We start from the raw sequence: 20,637 nt of genomic DNA, 5'->3' as shown, positions 1-20,637 counted from the left end.
CTCGTCTCCCAACCCGGCTGAGAGCAGGGGGGGGCTTCCGCGCCACAACCCCCCCCCCCAACAGGCCTCCCTCTTCCAGATGCTGAATGCGGTGAGCTCCCGTGACCCAAACGCCTCCCCCAACCCCCTCGTTTTCCAGATGGGGAAAACGAAGGCCAGAACTGAGTAACCTGCTGGAGCTTCCACAGCCAACCCGCAGCAGGGCCAGGCTGAGACGGTCACTCACACCGCACTCAGCCCTTGCCCCTGCTCTGGCTGCACCCGGAGCCGAGGCCGCCCTTGGGAAAGAGCATCTAGAAGAGAACCATTCTGCTGTTCACTGTCCCAGGGATTGTTCATATGTAACCTTATCCTGTGTCTCCTCATTTGCTGCTGTCCTCAAAGCCACTCTTGTGGGCTCTTCCATAGCTTTCCTTAGGACACTCTATCCCCTCAGAGCTGCCATCACAGAAACATGAAGTGGGGTGACACCTTCTGCAGCCTCCCCAGACACGGCCCTCTGGGAACTTTCCTATCCCAGTTCCCAGAGATCTGAGTCACAGTTTCCACCCAGAAGAGGAAGGCTTCCACCGCCTGCCGACCCAGAGCTGTGCCCCTGCTGCAGGAAGCCCCCGCCCCGCCCCTTCTGTGGCTCAGAGCTACAGGGCGGCAGGCACCCTTCCCCACAGGAGCCACCCTGACAGCTCCCCAATGAAACCCAACCCCGGAAACGGGCGGATGCCGCTGAGCTGCTGGAGAACAGGGACCGTATCGCTCGTCTCTGTGTGGCCAGCACAGTAGCTGGCACAGAACTCCGTAAACGTCCGAGAGGAAGCTCAGGTTCCAGTGACTGTCCAGGCCATCCCACGCTGGCACAGGAAGGAGCTCGATGAATGGTCACCAGGTGCATAAAACACACGCTGACCCGCAGCCACGGCGGGAGGGCAAGCTGATAACCTCTGCTTCTCCACCAGCCCCAACCTTGAAGTTTAGGTCTGGGCCAGCATGTCAGGGAAGCCAAAGCCACTGTCCCCATCCGGGAAAGCTGCAAACTTATTCCACCCACTGGCTTTGTTCTTCATCCAGGAATCCCCTAAGAACTCAGGTGGGAAGGTTCTCAGTCCTGGAAAACCCACTCAACAGCCCCATGGCACATCGGACGAGCCAGGGATCCTCTTGCTGGACTGGGCAGCCAGGCACACTTTACAGAAGGGTCGGGGGGACCATGGTTAAAAGAGCCAGGTCACTCTGTCCCGCGGTACACTTCTCACACAGCAAATCTGACCAGAATCAACCAGAAGATCCTCAAAGTCCTAGAAACCCATGATCCAAGCCAACACTAAAGCTTCAGAGACAGCTGTTCTGGGCAGAGATAGTTCCAGGGGTCCTGGGGAGCTTCTTCCTCCAAGCCACCATGGGCTCAGAGATGGAACTTCCCAGTGGAGTACCACTCCCCCCACACCCCCAATCCCTCGCCCATCGAGGGACTCCCCACAGCAGTGGCCGCAGCCAGAGGGCTGAATTCCCTGATCCTAGAAACCAATTCTCTGATGTTTAAACCACCTCTCCTGTGGCCTCTGAGTGCAATCCTCCCTGCACACACCCACCTCCCTGATGAGACTACGAGCTCCTTCTAGGCTAGAACTTATCCTACACGTGTGTCTCTGTGTCTCCAGGGCTTTGCAGAGCCCCAGGGCACAGTCCGCACTGGTAAGTGTGCAATACGTGAATGTAGGGATAACTCGGCCCCGAGCTCCTATCAGAATAAGTGGCTCTCTGCTGCCGCGTTAACAGTTGTAGTACTACGCTGGATAACCGGCGTCCTCCAGACTAAGACCATGAGTGCCTCTAGCTCGCTTGACCAGCTTCTAGCATCCTCTCCTTGCACACAGCAGGCGCCTACCCAGTTTCGTTAAATGAATGCATGAAACCAATGGGATGGAGATGTCTGGCCCCACATATGAAGCACAACTGCCCCTCACCCTCACTGGGATTCTCAGGCACCAGCACCACCATTCCCAATGCCCAGAGCCTGCCCCCAGCAGTATGAGAGACCGGATCAGAGACGGGCGCCAGGCAGTGCTGGCCGGGCCAGGGCACGGCTGGGGCAGGCGGGGGTGCTGCAGGGAAGCCGAGGCACGCCCAGCAAGCAGAGCTCCAGCTGCACCCAGCATCTCCTCGGGACACGGCACCCGCCTCGCTCACTGCCGGTCAGCCTTCGGCAAATGCTGACTGGGGACCTATTGGGTCACAGGCCCCAAAGGTTCACAGAGAAACACTATGGGCTCCTGAGGGGATTCCAAACCTCAATGCTGATGCTTCCTTTTATATTTCCCCAGGAGCCCCACTTTTGAAATATTGGTTTTTTAAAGCAAGTAAACTGTGTTTATTAAGTAATAATTTAATTTCCTTTAATAAAAAAAAATCCCTATCTGCCAATCACAGATTTCTCACCAGCGGGAGCTAATAATCGCTCTGACCACTGACTTTATAGGATTCCAACCCAAAGCAAAGGAACCTGACATTTAACTTTGTCAGTGTGACCTTATAACAGGTAAATGCAGGATTTTCCTTGACCCTCCTAAAAAGAAGACCGCTGAGCAAGACTGCTGAAAACATACCTAACCTAAGCCAACCCTGCCTTGTGCAAAGACACTAAGCCCCAGAGATGTTAAACGTCTCGTCCGAGGCCGTCAGTCCTGGGAGGCAAGGCCCGGGAGGGTCCCAGTGGGAATTAAACATGAGGCGGCGCTCGGTAAAAGGATCCATGCTGCCGCCACTCCTCCTCTTTCCAAGCGCAGAACAGAGGCTAAGCACCACCTCTCCTGCCACCTCTCTCCTGGCCCTCCGCCCCGCGCTCTCCGCCCAGGCTGCAGTCCCCAAGCCCCTGGACCTACCACCAGCCACCAGCCGGAACCCTACGGCCAGAGGCATACCTGCTGCCGCTCCACTGGGGTCAGCGTGGGCGAGATGCCAGCCGACCTGCTGGCGTCCATGCTGTTCTTGGTCAGTGCTAGGGGCTGCTCCATGCTGAGGCTGGGGAGGGACGTGTACAGGTGGTTGCCATGCAGGCTCATGGTGGGGGCCACGGCACGCTCGATGGGGCTGCGGCTCCGCTCCCGGGGGTCTTTTCGGCAGTCTCCATTGGCAGTCTTGTTCCTGAAAGAGAGGAAAGAGCGCTCAGATGGGAATACCTGGCATCCCCTGAACGGCGAACGGGATGCCGGCCCTGTGCCAGGCGCTTCACGCTCACTATGTCATTGAGTTCTTCACTGTGTTGGGGATAAATATTTATCACCGTTTCCATTTCCGAGGCTCAGGTCAAGCAGCTCACCAGAAAGTTGAGGAGCCCCAGCGCTAACAGAGGTCGGCGTGACTCCAAAGCCCCTTGGTGCTGGGAGGAAGCACCCTCCCCAGGGTCTGAAGTCGGCTCTGCAGGGCCATCCAAATGAAGGTGGCACCCCTCCGCTCGGCATCCTGCCCCCCTGCACGGCTGCGTGCCTATCGGAGTAAACGGCACTTGCTCAGAGCCTGGAGAACCAGCCTATGTGCTCGAGGCCGGCTTGGCTGGACAAGCATCTGCCGTTCAAAAGGATGAAGATGACGACGACGTGAAGTCACCAGACACCTCCTAAGGGGCGGACCCTGTTCTGGGCCTCCAGCAGCATGAGCTCCCCACATCTTCCCAACAACACAAACGAGATGCCACAGCGATCTCCTTGCCAGAGGACAGAACCGGGACTCAGGACAGTGGGGCCGTGGCTGGTAAGGGGCGGTCATAGCGCGCAGCTCTACTGTCCTGTCCGCAACGCACCAGCCCCGGCAGTCGGCTTCAGCAGCGTCCCGAAGACCCCCGCCGCGTGCATGGCCCTTGGCAGGTGCCGTGTGAACATGGACGGGGCTGCCAGCACCACCCCTCCCCGCGATCTGAGTGACCCCAGCTCAAGCAGCATCCTATGCGGCACCTGTGAGAGAATGACTGGTCGGGCATGGCCGGTCAAAGCCCAGGAACGCCGCTTCGGCCCAGCGCCCTCCCGCCCTGTTTATTGAGGGGGTTCGTCGTGCCTCGGGTCTCGGCCCCTTCCATCCACCATGGTCTTTGCTGCCAGCACCATCTTTTTCTCATAACAAATGAGAAGTCTTTTAACTAGAAATGTGGGAGATAAAAATGTCAGTGACTTTTCTTTAAGGATTGCAAATTATTCTGAGTCCACAAGCAACCATCCTCTGGCCTCAGCAGACAACCTGTTTTATAGCAAAGAAGCCGGGGCTCATACACTATGAAACCCAGAGAAAGCTAAAGTCACAGCCTGCCTCACTGCCTGAGTAAGATAAAAGGTAAGTTGGAATTTGAAATGGGCACGTGTTGGACGGGCACGCCTTCTCCCATCGCAGGCTCACGTGCAGCTGTAGGAAGTAATACAGATCCCGTGTTTCCTTCCCCCGTCTCCCCCAGTGGGGACATCTTGGACAACACCCCCAGCTACAGATGCTCGATCTGCTGGCCTGATTCAGTCCTGCTTTACTTGTATTCCTCTATAAAACAGATCAAACCACATCACGCCCTTAGTTACAACTCTCAGGAGCTCAGCACCCCTTCTAGGCCTTTCCCACTCTGGTCCTGACCACCCTTCCGCCCCCGTGCCCCCGAGCATGGTGCTCCGCAGTTAAACAGTCTTCCTGCCATTCCTCAAGTAAGACGCACCACTCTCAGCCTCTAACCATGTGTGTTCGTGCCTCCCCCGGCACACACACCACTCACTGCTAACCGTGCCTGCAGCTCTAGCTGCCGTGCTCGGGATCCCGAAGTGCCCTGTGCACACCTTTCATAAAGAACCCATCACGCCACCGTGAGCAATGTGTTCACCTTTGCACCACCCCCCAACCTCCCGGGGGCTTCCGGGAGCGCACCAAGCCCTGCTCACCCTGCACGCTGCCTTGTGCCCATGGGGACCATGAGTGAACACAGAGAAGCAGCACACGGGTGACCGGGGAAGGAAAGGCAGCACTGTGGCCACGGAACTGAGAAGGGGCAGAATCGGGAAGAAGTGAGGGCTGAGGAGCCAGCTGCAGGGGGGTTTGCACCCTCTGGATAGATGACGAGCCTGGATCAATACGCCAGTGGGGGCTTCGCAGAAAGAGCACGAGACGTGGCAAGGCCCGCATGCTTTGGTTCTGCGCGCCATCTCTCAAGCCACGGAGCCCGGTGTCCTCATCTGCCCTGTGGTCACAGCAGAATATCCCTTGGGGGGCTTTCAATGAGGACCGAACAGAAGACAGACACAAACAATCGCGCTAGCCCAGCGCAAGCGCCCAGCGGACACGGTGGGACCAAACCAGCTGCAAGTTCGGGTAATTCACCACAGAAGGCACAGCGTTTAATTTACGGGTGATTTTTCTCCCTTATCCTCTGGTTGACGACACAGCGTGACTTACAGCAGTTAGAGAGCACATTTTCAGACTATTCAGACGGTCATGCACGAGTATGTTCTGGTCACGTAGTTTAACGATACATTGCACACACACCGCCTTCACCCCAGCAATTTTCAAAGAATTACAACACCAAACAAATACAAAAAGCTTAATTTTGAAACCAGCCGTCCATCACTCCATCTTCCTCTGATGATTCAGAAGACACGACAGGCCTTTCCAGAGAAGGCCTCCAGGGCTATGGCAGCACAAGAGCAGAATCACGCAGCCTCGCCGAGGAAGTCCCACCAGCCAGGCTGCCAGCCCAGCGAGCCCGGGATCGCCTGGACTTTCCCTAAACGCACATTTACTGCTAAATATACATTTTATCAGACTAGGAAAAGACGACATCATCACATACTCATCCTCAGTATCAGGTCTTCTTCTCAATTTGGATAAAATATAACGTTTGACAAGATACGCGAACTGCTTCCTTGACACCATCTTCCCCCCGCCTGCCAAAATGAGGTTCCTGGAGGCCTCTGAACGAACTGCAGACGCTCAGGGGACGGACTGATGGGCTTCGCAGTCCCAGTTTGCCTCTGTCCAATTCAGACTCCAGTTTCTCAAGCAATGTTAACTGGGCCCCTATTCTGTGAAGGCTACAGAGAGGAAGACACAGCCCTGCGTTCTCACAGGCGCATGACCTAGCAGGGAGGGGCACGGGCTCCCACGGGACAGCTACAGCACCAGGAGAGCTGGCATGGGCCACAGATGGAGGCAGAATGCTGGAGAGAGTCGAAGGATGAAGAGTCGCCTGGGGCTGGCAGGAAGGAGCAGCCTCAAGCTCGGGCAGCACCTGTCTCCATCCGACGTCAGAGTCACCAGCACAGACGGGGCAGCATCCATCCCCCGAATCTGGTGTCCAAGTGGCACCTCACTATTCGCAGGGCGCAGTGACGTGTATCAACCCAGCAGGGCTTCGGGAGAGCCACACAAGGCCTGGGGACTAGTAAACCACATCACAGGAAAGGGACGCCCCAAGACAGTAGTGAATTGTCTCAAGGCATCCAGCTAACAGGGCAGAGGTGAAGACAGGCCAGGGCCAACCTGTGGCCCCGAAGATCTGCTCTGCCCCCACACCACCCCCAGGAGCGGGAGAAGAGAAGTCTGGGGAAGCTAACCCGAAAAGCGGTCAACTGCAAACATGACGCAGTGGGGCATCACGGATCAGACAAGACACTGACGAACACAGAAAGAAAATGTCTGAAGAACTTGGTGTTCAATTTTAGTAAAATTATACATTACTCACATTTCCAGCTCATTTTCCTGGTTCCCGGAGCTTAAAGACAGACATTGTTTTCCATGTTTCCCCCCTCCTCCAGTGAATCATAGCCCAGGCTCCTCGGCTTCCCAGAGAATCATGTGCTCTCACGGACAGCAGACAAACCACACGCTTCCTGCCCGGGAGATCCAAGTCGCCCCCGTTCTAGTTAAAGACAAAGTCTGCTCATGAAAAACCAACTGCAGCCCCATCGGGGCCCAAAGGGCTCCCCGGCCCCTCACGGGGAACCCACACTCACCCTGGGCCAGCACCGTGGCAGCCAGTGCTCAAGGAGAGGAACCAGAAAGGGGGGACAAGCGTGGAGAGGTGCTAACAAGGAAGATGCCTATCACACGGTCCTCCAGGACAAGGTGTTCCAGGGAATGGACACCGCATGTCCCCTGCCCTCTCTGAGCTGAGAAACCAAGCGTCCACCGTGTCTGGGGAAAATTGTGGTGAGAAGGGAAAAGAACCCATCCAGCACGTGAAAAAAGGGCACTGTGTCCATCTGTATTCTCATTAAAATGAGATGTTCCTGCCCTTAAATAGGAGCTCAGAGTTGAAACCAAACCCTTGGGAAGATATTACTTGATATTCTGGGGCCGTAGCTAAATTCCATGAACTACTGACAGCTATTAAATAAACCAGTATGAGCCTGAATTCTTCCAGCAGCGGAGGGGCTGTGGGTAGAAGACATTTTAGTTGGTGCTTTCCAGACCTATTCTGGGCCCCGGGGGACCACCAAGCTGTAGGTCTCTCCACCCAGGTGAATGAGGCAAGACCCAGGCAGGGACCACACAGAGCAGCCCTGGGGGCGCCAGACCAGTCCCCGCAGGTGCAAACTGAAGGTCTGCGGCAGCCTCCATGGTGCACGATGGTGTAGTGCAGACGGAAGTTCAATGCAGGAAGGAGCCAGGAGCAGTGGTGAGGCCCCGGGCAGCAGGGCCCCATGAGGAGAGGGTCACAGCCAAGACACAGCCCTCTCCCCTGCCCAGTCCTCCCGCTCCCATTTCACTCCTTACTGGAGCAGTCACCCTCTGGGAACCTGCAGGACAGTAACAAACCCTCGCGGTCCAGCACGAACAATAATAATAAAGTCAGAGGGCGCCTGGGTGGCTCAGTCAGTTAAGCATCTGCCTTCGGCTCAAGTCATGATCTCAGGATCCTGGGACTGAGCCTCGAATCAAGCGTGGGGCTCCCCGCTGCTCGGCAGGGAGCCTGCCCCTCCCCCTGCTCGTGCCACATTCATTACTTACTGAGTTCCTTGGGTTTATGATGGGGTAGGTGGGACTGTCCCAGTTCTACAGAAGAGAGGAGCAAGGTGGTGAAGATAAACTCAGCCAAGGATGGAGGTAGAGGCAGGACATCAGCCAAACATACCGACTGCTCTGCCCTCCTCCCCGAGGCCCTGTGAAAGCCCTCTGCCGCCTCCTGCTCCGCCCCAAGCTTCCAGGAGGCCTGGACTGCAGGGACGGAGGGAACAGTGGACACACACGATGGGACCAGCCCTCCATCGTGTCAGCCTTGCTTTCCACTCAGCCAGCTCCATGGGATGCTTTGGAGGGCCCCGCACCCCCCCGCCCCCGTACTCTGCCCAGCCCCCGGCGCCCCGTGCAGGGCTGGGCACACGGTGGACTCTTCACTGAATAAGTGCATTACTGGAGTCCCTACATTATGTGTGCACCCAGTGAACAGCATCGGTGGTGAATGAAAAAGGAATTAAGGAAATTTCAGAGGCAATTCTTCTGAAAAAGCAGAATTTAGGGAGCATTTAAATATTGAGAATAAACGGCAGTGAAACATCTTCTCCCTGTAACTACCTTCCCCATTTTTTGTCCTCCCACCCCCCCCAAATTGTCCCCTAGGTCATCGCGCACCACCCCACTTTCTCCTGGTGAGCAGGGTAATTCACAGCTTCCGGACAAGCAAGAGGGCACTCAGGTGTGTCCCCAAGATACCCTGTCAAGCCTGTCACTCCTTGGTACCAACTACAGACAGGAAGCAGGGGGGTGGTGATGCCACCAGGACACTGTGGTGCAAAGGGAAGGCAGAGACCCCCTTCTGGGTTCAAGAGGATGAGCTGTGTGTCACAGTCAGGAAAAGTTGGGAAATACTGGCATTCACAGTGCCCCAAAGACACAGAACCTGGGACCTCTGCTTTAATCACAACCATGTCCTGGTCAGCAGCAGAAAGGGGACAGAGACGGACGGTAACTGTGGGGAGACACTGTGTTGAACGTGAAATTATCATCACTTAACAATCCAGAAAAAAGCCAGAGCCCTACCACCATCAAAGGTCCAAGGGAACCCAAACTGCGTGTGAAGAGCACTTTGGTTGGTGAATTATGCTGTCACCATGTCTATCCACCCACATAACCCATTTCCCCGTGAGCTCCCCACAAAGGTAGCATCCCTCTTCTGCTACTTCAGATTTCAAAGAGCAACTACATGGAACCACGCCACACATCCATTTGCTCTATCGCATGGCATGTGTGACCTACGGTCCCACTGAGAAGCGTATGTGTGCCACTGCAATGTTGCCCTTAGGAAGCAGTGTCCGAAAATATAATGCATTTAAGTTAGGGAATCCCTCTCTTTACCTTGATGATCTTTATTATCGTGAACTATCACTTACTGAATGCTACACGCCAGATCACATTCTAGACCTTTTCGTCTTATTAAACCCCTCACTACAGTACAAAGTAAGCATCATCCCCATTGTATAGATGAGTAAACTGAGGTTCAGGGAAGTTAAGCAGTTCATCTAAAGCTGCAAAACCAGTACAGTACGAGGATTCTAATTTCTATGTGACTGGCTCCAAGCTCTCCTTTGCACCTTTCCCTCTCGAGAGAGGGGGAAGAGCAGCAGGGAAAACGACAGGCCCGAGAAATGAAATCACATACGGTATTCGCTTCTGACCTTTTCTTTCCTCTATGGGAGATGCTGGCAGCAATCGATGCCGCAGAACACGGCAGCCACAGCGGAAGCCCTTCCTTCGTGCTCCCCCTCCCGCGCTCACTCCCCCCCCATCCCTAGATGCACCGCTGTCCTGTATTTGGGGAGTCTTCCCATCTGTGCTTGTGAACTCTCACCGCAGAGGAGTCTATCTGTAAACACCACGTAGCACGTTTCAGGGGTACGTTACGGTCTCACACTGGGCGTACAGCCTTGCCACCATGCTCTCTGCCCTCGCGTGGTTTGGGGGCTTACTCACGTGCTGAGCTGCAGACCTAGTCATGTACCTGCCGTGCGGTATTACTTCACATCTTCATATGAAGACACCGTCACGTAGTTACCCATTCCTGACAGGCATCTGGACCGTCACCTCTGGTTTGTCTTGTTATAAAGAACCCCACGGTGCTTCCATCCTTGCATGTCTCTGCCTGGGAACAAGGGTTTCCGAGAACCTCTCAGATAGATGTCTAGAAGTGCGCCACTGGGTCGCAGAGCTCGCCCCCTTCCAGGCTTCAACATGTTGCCAAACCCTTTATGACGTAGCTGTCCACGCTGTACTGCCTTGGCCAGCAGTGCGTCACCGCCCCCGGCGACGTGTGTCCTCCGTGATGTCCGGCTTTGGCGGCCTGTGGATTTCTGCCATTCTTGTGTATGGAGTCATTCCTCCTTGGTGTTTTAATTTGCATTTCTCTAGTTACCAGCACCGTTGAGCATATTTTCACACATCTATTGGTCATTCTATTTCCCACTATAAATTGCTTTTATTTTGTTACGGGTTAAATTGTGTTTCCTCCAAAAGATGTTGAAGTCCTAACCCCCAGGACCTGTAAATGTGATTTCATTTGGAAAGAGTCTTTGCAGATAATCAAGTTAAGATGAGGTCATGAGGGTGGGCCCTAATCCAATAGGACTGGTATCCTTATAAAAAGGGGGAAATTTGAACAAAATGACAGAAGGAAACAACGTGAAGATGTAGGGAGAATGCCATCTACAAGCCAAGGAATACTTGAGACGACCAGAAGTTAGGAGAGAGGCAAGAACAGATCCACACTCCCAGCTCTCGAGAAGGAACCGACCCCGCTGACACCCTGATCTGGGCCTTCTAGGCTCCAGAATTGGGAGACAATCTATGTTTCCTGTTTGCGCCCTCTACTTTGTGGTACTTTGTCAGGGCATTCCTGGGAAACCAACAAATTTCCGTGGCTTTTCCCCACCACTGCTTTAGACTTCTTTAGATATGCTCCACAATCATGATTTTTTCTGCTTTATCTGTAATTAACAATCCCCCCCCCCCCAGCAGATGCACAAATGTCTTAAAGCTTCACTTTCAAAGAGGCTCCTAAGATCCCCTGGACCTTGTCATGCATGCCTGTCGCTAGGAAGCGTATTTAATGAGCACCAAGAAATGACAACACAAGTCGAGACAGTGTGTGTGAGGCCAGGCCTGCCAGGGAGAAGCTGGAGGGTTAAGCTGCCTCCTGACCGGACCTCCAAGAGCAATTCAGGAAGCCAGGAAAAGGCATCCCCAGCTGCCCCCACATACAAGAGGGAAGAAGCCTACTGACCAAGTTATAATCCAAAACCTTTTGGCTCAGTAACATTTTGGACAGATGACGGCATGAATGACCCACCAGATTTTTCCATCATTTCTGCACTGATGGGCCCATCAATAACCAGCCCTTCGAGCCCATGGGCCAACCGTGAGTACTGTTCCCCTTCTCGCATCAGTGCCTGCGCAAGCCGTCTGGGGTGCCCACCACTATGCCCTTGGAACACGGAGGGAACCGGAGCTGAGAGGTGGCGTGATCACCCAAGGTCACGAGGCGGCTAGGTGGTAAGGCAGGGACTCAAATCAGGCCAACCTTCCTCTTCTGCCGAAATGGCCTGCAGAAGCTTCAGAAACAGCACATTTCTCTAGGGCAGGGAGAGGGGGAGAGATCACAAATAAGTGGTAGTGTTAGAGGAAACAGGAATCTAAGTGACATTTCTGCCGTTACTGACTTGGACTCTGTCTCTGTAATTGAGTCAAGGGTTTCCAATCAAAGCCTTCCCAAGAGTGAGAGGCACTAAATTAGTATAAGCCCATCTCTGCATACTCTCCAGCCTTCAAGATTCCTCAGACTTCCCTCCATTCCTCCCATAGGTCAGCCCTCATGAGCGTTCTGTGAACTCCTGCCCTTCTTTCTGCAGAAGACTGGAAGGAACTCCAGGGGAAAGAGGGTCTCTCAATGACCACAATTACTGTGCAGATCTGCCCAAGGGACCCTGGAGGCACCCAGGAAACCTGACTGACGTCACCTGAGCCATAGGGTTGCATGTACCCGGCACAGCCACTTAAGTGAACCTTCTAGATAAAACCAAAACATAAGCCTTAAGAGAGAATACATTTTTTTTTTAACTATTTTAGTTAAAAACCTGTCTGAAACATCCCACGACTTCTTTCCTTTCTTGGTGACTCAGGACCTTCAGCATAAACACGGCTCTTGGATGTGATGGAGCAGGCCTCCGTGACAGGCCTGGCCTGTTGTCTCAGGCTGCTCAGCCGCTCGCATTCTTGGGTCAGCGACTACAGGGTCACTCCGGGAGAAGCATGCCTGCCACTGCTCCACAGGGGGGACCAAGAAGCCAGGCAACCAGGTATGCTAGAGCGGCGTGTAAAGGAAGAGCAGACAGGCCCCGAGCGAGAACAGGGCCCACCACGGCACCCTTCCCTGTCGCCCACTCCAGCATTCACAGAGCCGACCTGCTGCACAAAGGAGAACTTTCCAGAACTGTCACACACAGGGGGCAACACTCCCAGCGACTCCCGCGGGTGGGGCAGAGCTCCCACAGATAGCCCGAGACTCAGGCCGAGTTTCCAAACAGCTCAACCCTATGTAAATAAGGCATTGGTTTTCTTTGACTAGAACCGTCTGCACATGTTTTCCATCATTAGCTGAGACACGAGGAAAAACCCGAGAACACAGACTTGTAGAGGATCTCATCCAGGCCCCCGTGTTGGCAATGACTGCCACCAAGGCAGGGGGCCGGGGCCCCAGAGCCCACGCGCACGGCAAGCTCCGCTCACCCTCGGACGGATCACACGTCTCACACGTGTACGCTCTCGGAGTTTTCACGTGAATGGAGATGTGGCTGAGACTCATAAAATATAAATCAATCTAAAATTCCTACTGCTACTAAACTGGTAGGAGCTTTTGTCATTATGTATTCTCTCGATGAACGATATTTAAAAAATACAACCGCTATCATATTTTTGGCATTAAATGCAGTCCTTGTACCAGAGACGGGATGGAAAACCTATGTCTTCCCTTCTGTAACTGAGCTACAATGTCTGAGGTGGACAAAAGCCTAGAAAAGACCATCCACCTCCCTTCACAACAACAGAGCCATCAATATTGTGCTATTTTGCTCTGTTGTCCTAATTTAGGGAACGCGTGGGTCAGCTGGGGCAAGGACAGGAGAAAGACGGGGGGCAAAGGATCTGCCCACCGCGACTGTCCAGGGTCAGCGCCGGCTTTGCTGGGGTCAACCCAGAGGCTCAGCTCTCCCTGCTGCTTCCCACCCCACCGACACCCTCGGTCTGATTCTAAGATCCACAGACAACAACTTCCTGGTGCTGGAAAAGTGGCGTGTGACCCGCTGCTTTATGCACTCTCCTCAGGAAGGCGGAGGATGGAAGCACCCCCTTTCTTAGCTATGCACTGGTCTGAGACCCAGAGAGAAGGGCCCCCCGACACACCTGGGGCGAAACAAACTCGGGAAAGTGACGTCACGCACAGTGCGCTGCTCCGAAGACTCCATCAGTGTCTAGAACAGTGCTTGGCCAATGACTAACTTCCACGTGAACCAAAGAGCACAGGAATTCTTAGGAAAACTCAGCACTAACTGGTCTGAACAAGACAGAGGAGCTCGTGAAGCTGGTGACCAGAGCAACACTGGCACAGGGGGGACTGGACAGCCCACTGCAGTCATCACAACCCCCTCCAGAGAGGCCTGGTCTGAAAACGCCTTCCATCGTTATTCCTGCTTCCATGCTTCTGGGTTGGTACCGAGCCATCCTTCATAACCATGCAAGTTCCTCAGAAGGCTCACTCTTCGCTTTTACTCTGCATTTTGCTGCACGTTGTTGGAAAATATTATAAAGCCATTTAGCAAAAACACTGGACACTGTGTCCTACTCAAAGGAAGAAAGCTTCATAGTAGGACAGCTGTGAATAAAGGAGTGAGGGATCACAGCATCCCCAAGACAACCACACTGCTGCTTTTTTTTTACCTGAAGTACAGTTGCTGCACAATGTTCCATTAGTTTCGGGCGCACCACACAGGGATCCAACACGTCCACACGTGATTCCAGACTCCCCACAAGTGTAACTACCAGCGGCCTTCACACAACCCTGTTACAGGACCGCTATGCTCCCCATGCTGTGCCTTTCACCCCCGTGACTCATTCGTTCCGTAACTGGGGGGTGGCTACTGCTTAAGCACTTCTGGGGATGGCTACTTACTTCCTCTTCAGGCATTTCACTCAACGACTGAAGAGCTTAAAGGAAAGGTTCTTCCTCACAATGAATGAAATCTGCTTTCCAGTATGATTCTTTGGTCAAAGGTCCAAACCTTTGGGAAGCCTTTCAAAAAACTCAATGAGGTCTCTTTCCTCTTCCAACTCCTGGAGAACTGCTATGTCAGACTTACCGTGCCCGGATTTCTCTTCACCAGAGAATCGCTCCGAATGGTACTGGACCCCTTACCATCCTGACACCCACCTCCACATGCCCGACAAATGAACATTCATCTGTAAGTGTGGTGCCCAGAACTTAACAGAATACTCCAGATGTGATCCAACGCAGAGCACACGGGAAAAGATAACTCCCTTCAATTTATGGTAGCATATTTCTGAACCAAACATTAGGACACGAGAGCTAATAAGAACTAAGGTCAACAGAACAGAACACTCGAAATCAGGATGATTTCAACACTCTCGGTCATCCAGAACTACACTTTTTTTTTTTAAAGATTTTATTTATTTATTCGACAGAGAGAGAGACAGCCAGCGAGAGAGGGAACACAAGCAGGGGGAGTGGGAGAGGAAGAAGCAGGCTCATAGCGGAGGAGCCTGACGTGGGGCTCGATCCCATAACGCCGGGATCACACCCTGAGCCGAAGGCAGACGCTTAACCGCTGTGCCACCCAGGCGCCCCCAGAACTACACTTCTAACAGCATTACCCAAGATGCCAACAGTTACTTCAGCACCTGGGTCACGGAGCAAGTGTGTTGTCTTCTAAATGCCTCCTACTCTTTTTTTTCCTTTTAACTCAGCTATATGTGTGACCCCACCTTGGCAAGGATTACAAATGAGTTGCCAGCCATATTTGCATCGCATGTGCGCACATCAGAGATACACGGGCCGATGTCTTGCCCGTGCTACTGGGTTTGCTGCTGCTTCCGCTCCCCCACGCGCCCCCTGCACAAAGTCACCTTCCTGCACCTGACGCTGGCGGCAACCAGTTCCAAATAATTTCCTGACTTCTTGATCTGAGAGGATAACCTCTAACTCAGTACAGTTACTCAACACTAAACAAATATTAGCCAGTTATTCTCTCAAAACCACCCACCTACCTTGACTGACATCCGAAACTTTGGGGCTAAATTATTGAGTTAAATTACTATATAACTACACTAAAAAGTTTGAAAATTTCAATATGATGTATGTAAAGTGATTAAATATTCATCTAATAAAATATGAGGGATCTACCCAATATTCTTTAAATAAACAGTAGTAGTAGAGAACCTCAGAGACCTTTTATCTGAGAGTAAATTATGGGGTGCATAAATTATGTAATGCTACGCATTTAGTGAATTAACTCCCTCTGAGAATCCAGGCAGTCTAGGCTGAACCCCATCTTTCAAAGACTAGAGGAAAAGTTGGGTTTTTTTGGGCTTTTTGTTTTTTTACACAGATTATATGATAGGAACAAGATGTGAATTAATGATTATTTTGAGGACCCGCAGGTGCTTGGAAAAAGGTTATTACAATTGATAGGCAAATCACACATCAATCTCTATTCTTAAAGCAAAGATCCCAAAGAACCTAAAAAAAAAAAAAAAAACCAACGCAGATGGCCTATGTCATTTTTCTCTGAGGTATAAAGTTGCATTTCTTTACAAATATTCTCATTTGCAAACTTCACAGAATTCAGAATTAAGCTGTCCACTTGGTTCTACTGTAACGTCACTAACATCCAAGAGCCATTCCCAGCTATTAACATCATGTCCGTACCCCAAACCTGAAACCTGGAAAAGAAGGGGAGAAAGGAACTTCAGGGAACCTGGTGATTCTGTTCAACACTGAGGTGGCATTTCCCCCAAACTCTTGAGTTGATGATTCTAGAACACCTTTGGAGAATCCAGAGGACCACCATTCCCTAATACCCCAATGACACAACCCCTCTCCTTTTCTTGGGGAGTACAAAACCAAATGGTAATCATTAATCCTAACTACCCTTTAAATTACAAGTACCACCCCCAAGAGTCATCACACTGTAACTCTCTAGTATCAGGCATCGATTATCATACCCCCAGGGAGCTGGACTTCTGCTGTCTTCCAAACCGTTTACCTCCTCCTTACACCCCGCCCATCCCAGCTGAGTAGGGAACACGTAATAAAGTCATTATTGTTTATTCAAGTGAACTGAAGGTAATCATTAGTCTTAGAAGATTCTTTATTTTTTTTATTGTGGTAAAATACACATAAAATTCACCATTTTTGTCATTTTTAAGTATGCCATTGAGTGGCATTAAATATATCCACACTATTGTGTTACCATCACCACCATCCACCTCCAGAATGTTGTCATCTTCCCAAACTGAAACTCTGTCCCCATTAAATACGAACTCCCCGTTTCCCTCCCCGTTTGCCCAAAAACCACCATCCTACTTTCTTTCTCTATGGATTCGACACCTCGCATAAATGGAATCATACACTATTTGTCCTTTTGTGACTCACACAATTCACCTGGCGAATGTCTGCAAGGTTCATCCGTGTTGCACTGTGTGTCAGAACTGCGTGCCTTTTTTAAGGCTGAATAATATTAATTACGTGCATACATATTTTTTTAATCTGTTCATCCACTGGTGGACATTTGGGTTGTTTCCACCTGGTGGCTATTGTGAATAACGCTGCTATGAACATGGGTATGCAATTAATAGTTTGAGTCTCCGCTTTCAATTCTTTGGGGCACATACCAGTAGAGTGGACTTGCTGGAACATACGGTAATTCTATATTAAATTTTTAGTCCTTACAAGTTTTGACAAATCATTTACATGTTTGTCCCTCTCTACTAGAGAAAAATAAAAGGTTTCCAAAAGGATGGGTCTGGCCCGCAACAACAACAAAAATGCAAGCCTTGGTTACCACAGTCCAAGTGGTCCATGAGAGAAATGCTCATGGATAATGTAAATATTTGAAATAAAATTAAGTAAACAAAGAACATCCATCACCCAGCTCACTAAATTCAGCAAACTCAGGCACACACAGGGACTGCAGTCAATGATGCTGTAATCACCAGCGAGCATTTTGGAGTCTCACAAGCTACATATTTGTGGTTCTCATTTCTCACTATGGGCCTTTAAAAATTATTTCAAGTCATCCAAGGATGGCTAATGTTAATAATAGTAATAACTACCACTTGTAGAACATTAGCGTACTGTTTTACAAAGGGTTTTGCACATATATTATGGTTAACAGATCTTCTCCAGTCTGCAACTCCTCCGTACTGCCCAGAAAATGTGTTTCTCCAATGACGAGACTAAAACCCCGTGTGCCTACCTGCGCGGGCAGGTGAGGGCACCTGGACGCCCAGCTCTCAGGCGGGCAGTTACCTCTCTCCATTTTAACCTGAGCTTGGATCCAGAGCAAGGAGGGGCGAGGAGGGTTGGGGGTGGGAGGCCGCTCTGTGGAGTTATCTGACAAGCTACTGAGAGAGTAAACAAAAGCACTCGTTTTCTATTAAATGTGAAGGATCTCTCCATCACTAATTGATCCAACTTACAGACAGGGGACTCCAGTAAAATTTCCACGGACGGAAGTGGTCAAGTAGCTGAGGTCAAAACCTCCAGACTGCAATTGTGGCCAAGGGCTTTTATTTCCCTTGTAATTTTCTTTAAGAATAAATGTTAAACCTAAAACATACCCCCTTTTGGAGGCGATCCTGGCAGCTGAAGTGAGTGGGAAGAAAAAGCACCCTGCACTCCCTGATTCAGCAGCCACTCAAACTATGCGCCATTGTCTCGAGGCGGTCACGTGACAGCCCGCCCAGCAATAACATGTCAGCCATCACCTGAAGCCCGGCTCCTTCCAAGCCATTAAGGCAACAATTACTAGCGTGCATGAACCCTTCCAGCTCACACGTGTCCTCGGTGGCCCGCGCGGCAGCCTCAAGAACAGCCCTCCCTCTGCTGCCAGGCCCCTCTCCAAAGCAGCGCAGGGGACGTGGCTCTGACTGCGACAAGGTGCCATCTGGTGAGGGGAGAGGGCTGGGCAGGAAAATCACTGCTGTCCCTTCTGAGCAGAGTCAAGTCTACCTCTCCCAGTACTCGCTGCCTCATAGTTTAAATTAATTACAGCTGAAAATACAGGGTTGCCATCTGGTTTGAAAAAGCAAGGATAAGGGAATAAAATGAAAGGGTTTCTGGTACTAACCTCACTTTAGTCATTGCCAAAGAGCATGCAGACAGCCCAGCGTCCTCCCACAAGAAAGCCCTGGGCCTCACAAACTTGGCAAGCAGGCCCAGGCACAAAAGTGGGCAGGCAGAACGCCTGTCAGAATAAGAGTCCCCGCTGGAGACGAGAGTTGCAAGGTAAGGGGGCCTGCCAGCCCCCACGCCGCAAGCGAAGTTTCCTGCGGGTCCTGGGATAGGTTAGTAACTCCTGGGAGGGTTTATTTACACAGGGTGTCTTGCCAAAACGTTACATGCATCATTACAGCTCCATTTTGTGCGCAAATAGATCTGCTGTCAGAGTTATAGCATACGATTTCCTCTTTGTTCCTCCATCTTCCATAACATAAGGCTTTTATAAAACTCTAAATAAGGCTAAACAAAACACAGGAGAGGAAGGTTGCTGGAGAAGGGAGCCAGCTCTGACGGAACCATGCATGCAGCTCCGAGGCAGCCTTGCATCTGGCCCCTCAGTGAAGGAATGTCAAAAATCCTCATTCTTCCTCCACTGCAGCCACAACTAGTCTCACTTGTGTTTTGTAGGAAGCAACTTCCTTCTGCCTTCCTCCCACCCGCAGAATCCTAGATGAGAGGCTCTTTTCTGTTAGGACTCAGGCTGCAGAGCACTGCTGACTGTGGGCACTGGAAAGGCAAAGGTGCCACAGCAGTCCTAGCTTTGTCTTGATGGGCTTTCAGTGGGTGCAAAAAACCTGCCAAGTCTGCAGCTTTCTCAATCAACCGCACCCTTGTGTCAGGTGGCCCATTAAGCCAGATTTTCAGCCCAATTTAAATCTCCTGCCCACCATCTGAGTTTTCTCATGACCCAGGTGAGTTCTGCAAACAAAACCTGGATGTATCTGAGTCCAGCTGCTTTCAGAAAGGAATCCCCACTGAGGCACATGGTGTTGACTAGAATAAACTCTAGCCAACAGGTGACAGTCTTTCATAAACCACAGGTCAGAACGCTAACAGAGAAGGTAAAAGCGGATTATGAAGATAAGCATTTCTGTTCTGGAGAAAAACACATCTTCAACCCAAAAATGATTTGAAAGTTGTCTTACAAATCCTGCCCTGACAGAATCATTGTCTATAGCAACGGTGTCCATAACATTCAAAATCTCAGGAGTGTAACTTTCGAGTAAATTGTACATCTGTCAAACCACAGGAAACATCTGGTAAAATGGTTAAATAAAAACAGAATTTAAACTTTTGATTTCAGAGCTTACTTATGGTACCCAACAAGAGGCTATTAAAACAAATACTGAAAGCACTCTGGCCATGCACAGTGCTCAGTGATAGTGAAAAAATTTGAGGGGAAGGGAGGGAAAATGCAGACAAGTCAGGAAAGGCAGGCGGTGACCATTCCTCACAGGGCTCTGTCCTGCACACCACCAGGCACAGCTAAGTTCCCTCCCCCTAACCAGGGCTGACTCCTTCCCTGCACACCCACATCCCCCATGCCACCAACAAAGAGGCACTTGGGAAATGCCGGAGAAAGTGAACTAATGAAATAATACACAAACAATACGCTTTTCTCCATTCCACAGCAAACACATATTAAGCAGATACAATTATCCTACCATCACAACACAGCAGACGTGTTACAAGGTACTAACCAACACATTTCAGTCCCTCCCAGAACACCTCAGAAGACTCTTCCATTAAAGAAAAGACTGAATTATTCAACCACTTCCAAATTTTAAAAAATCTGTATTTCAAAAAAACAGTAATGTTGAAAAGCCAATGACAAACCAGGAAAACGGTTATTTTTCTAACACATCTGATGAAGGATCCTTGACATGAAAAGTTGTGACACAGTAAGAGAAAGAAGATGAATGCCCTAATTAAAAAAGAGAAAGAGAATGAGAGAAAGATACAAAGTCACAAAAGAAGAAATCCAAATGGCCAATAAGCATGTGAAAAGATCATTCAGGTTCCCTAGTAGCGGAGTGGGGGAAAAAGGCAAGTTACTACAATGACTCACCTAGGAATCTTGCAAAAATCAAATACATGGTAACAGTCCCCTTTGTGATGACGCAAGGAGACAGGCACATGCATAGTTACTAGTGGGAATGTAAATCAGAGGACTTACTAGAGACCAAGCTGGTAGAGTACACCAAAGTAGAAAAGAGTGCCCTCTGACCCAGAAATCCCACTTCTAGAAAAATGGGAAGTATGACACATGAACAAGGATGGATATACACACATCATCCCAGAAATTTTGCAAATAACAGTAAAACATTGCAAACAAC

General features: G+C 50.9%; 1 protein-coding gene across 6 annotated transcripts in view; it reads right to left on the bottom strand.

Moving 5' to 3' along the window:
- The window catches only part of VGLL4 (vestigial like family member 4), a 153,228-nt gene that overhangs the window by 5,765 nt on the left and 126,826 nt on the right, over nt 1-20,637 (bottom strand). For 5 of the 6 annotated variants that reach the window (XM_045812286.2, XM_045812287.2, XM_087866775.1 and 2 more), the window contains one exon: nt 2,916-3,138. In XM_045812286.2, coding sequence (XP_045668242.1) covers nt 2,916-3,138 — 223 coding nt within the window. Of the gene's footprint in view, nt 1-2,915; nt 3,139-18,368; nt 18,486-20,637 lie in introns of all 6 variants that reach the window. The other variant, XM_087866776.1, reaches the window with a different exon arrangement.

This window comes from Ursus americanus, chromosome 14 (assembly GCF_024610735.1).
Source record: "Ursus americanus isolate L20-20 chromosome 14, mUrsAme1.1.p, whole genome shotgun sequence".
Lineage (NCBI taxonomy): Eukaryota > Metazoa > Chordata > Mammalia > Carnivora > Ursidae > Ursus > Ursus americanus.
The sequence above is the reverse complement of the archived record's forward strand: the minus strand, read 5'-3'. Positions and strand labels throughout refer to the sequence as shown.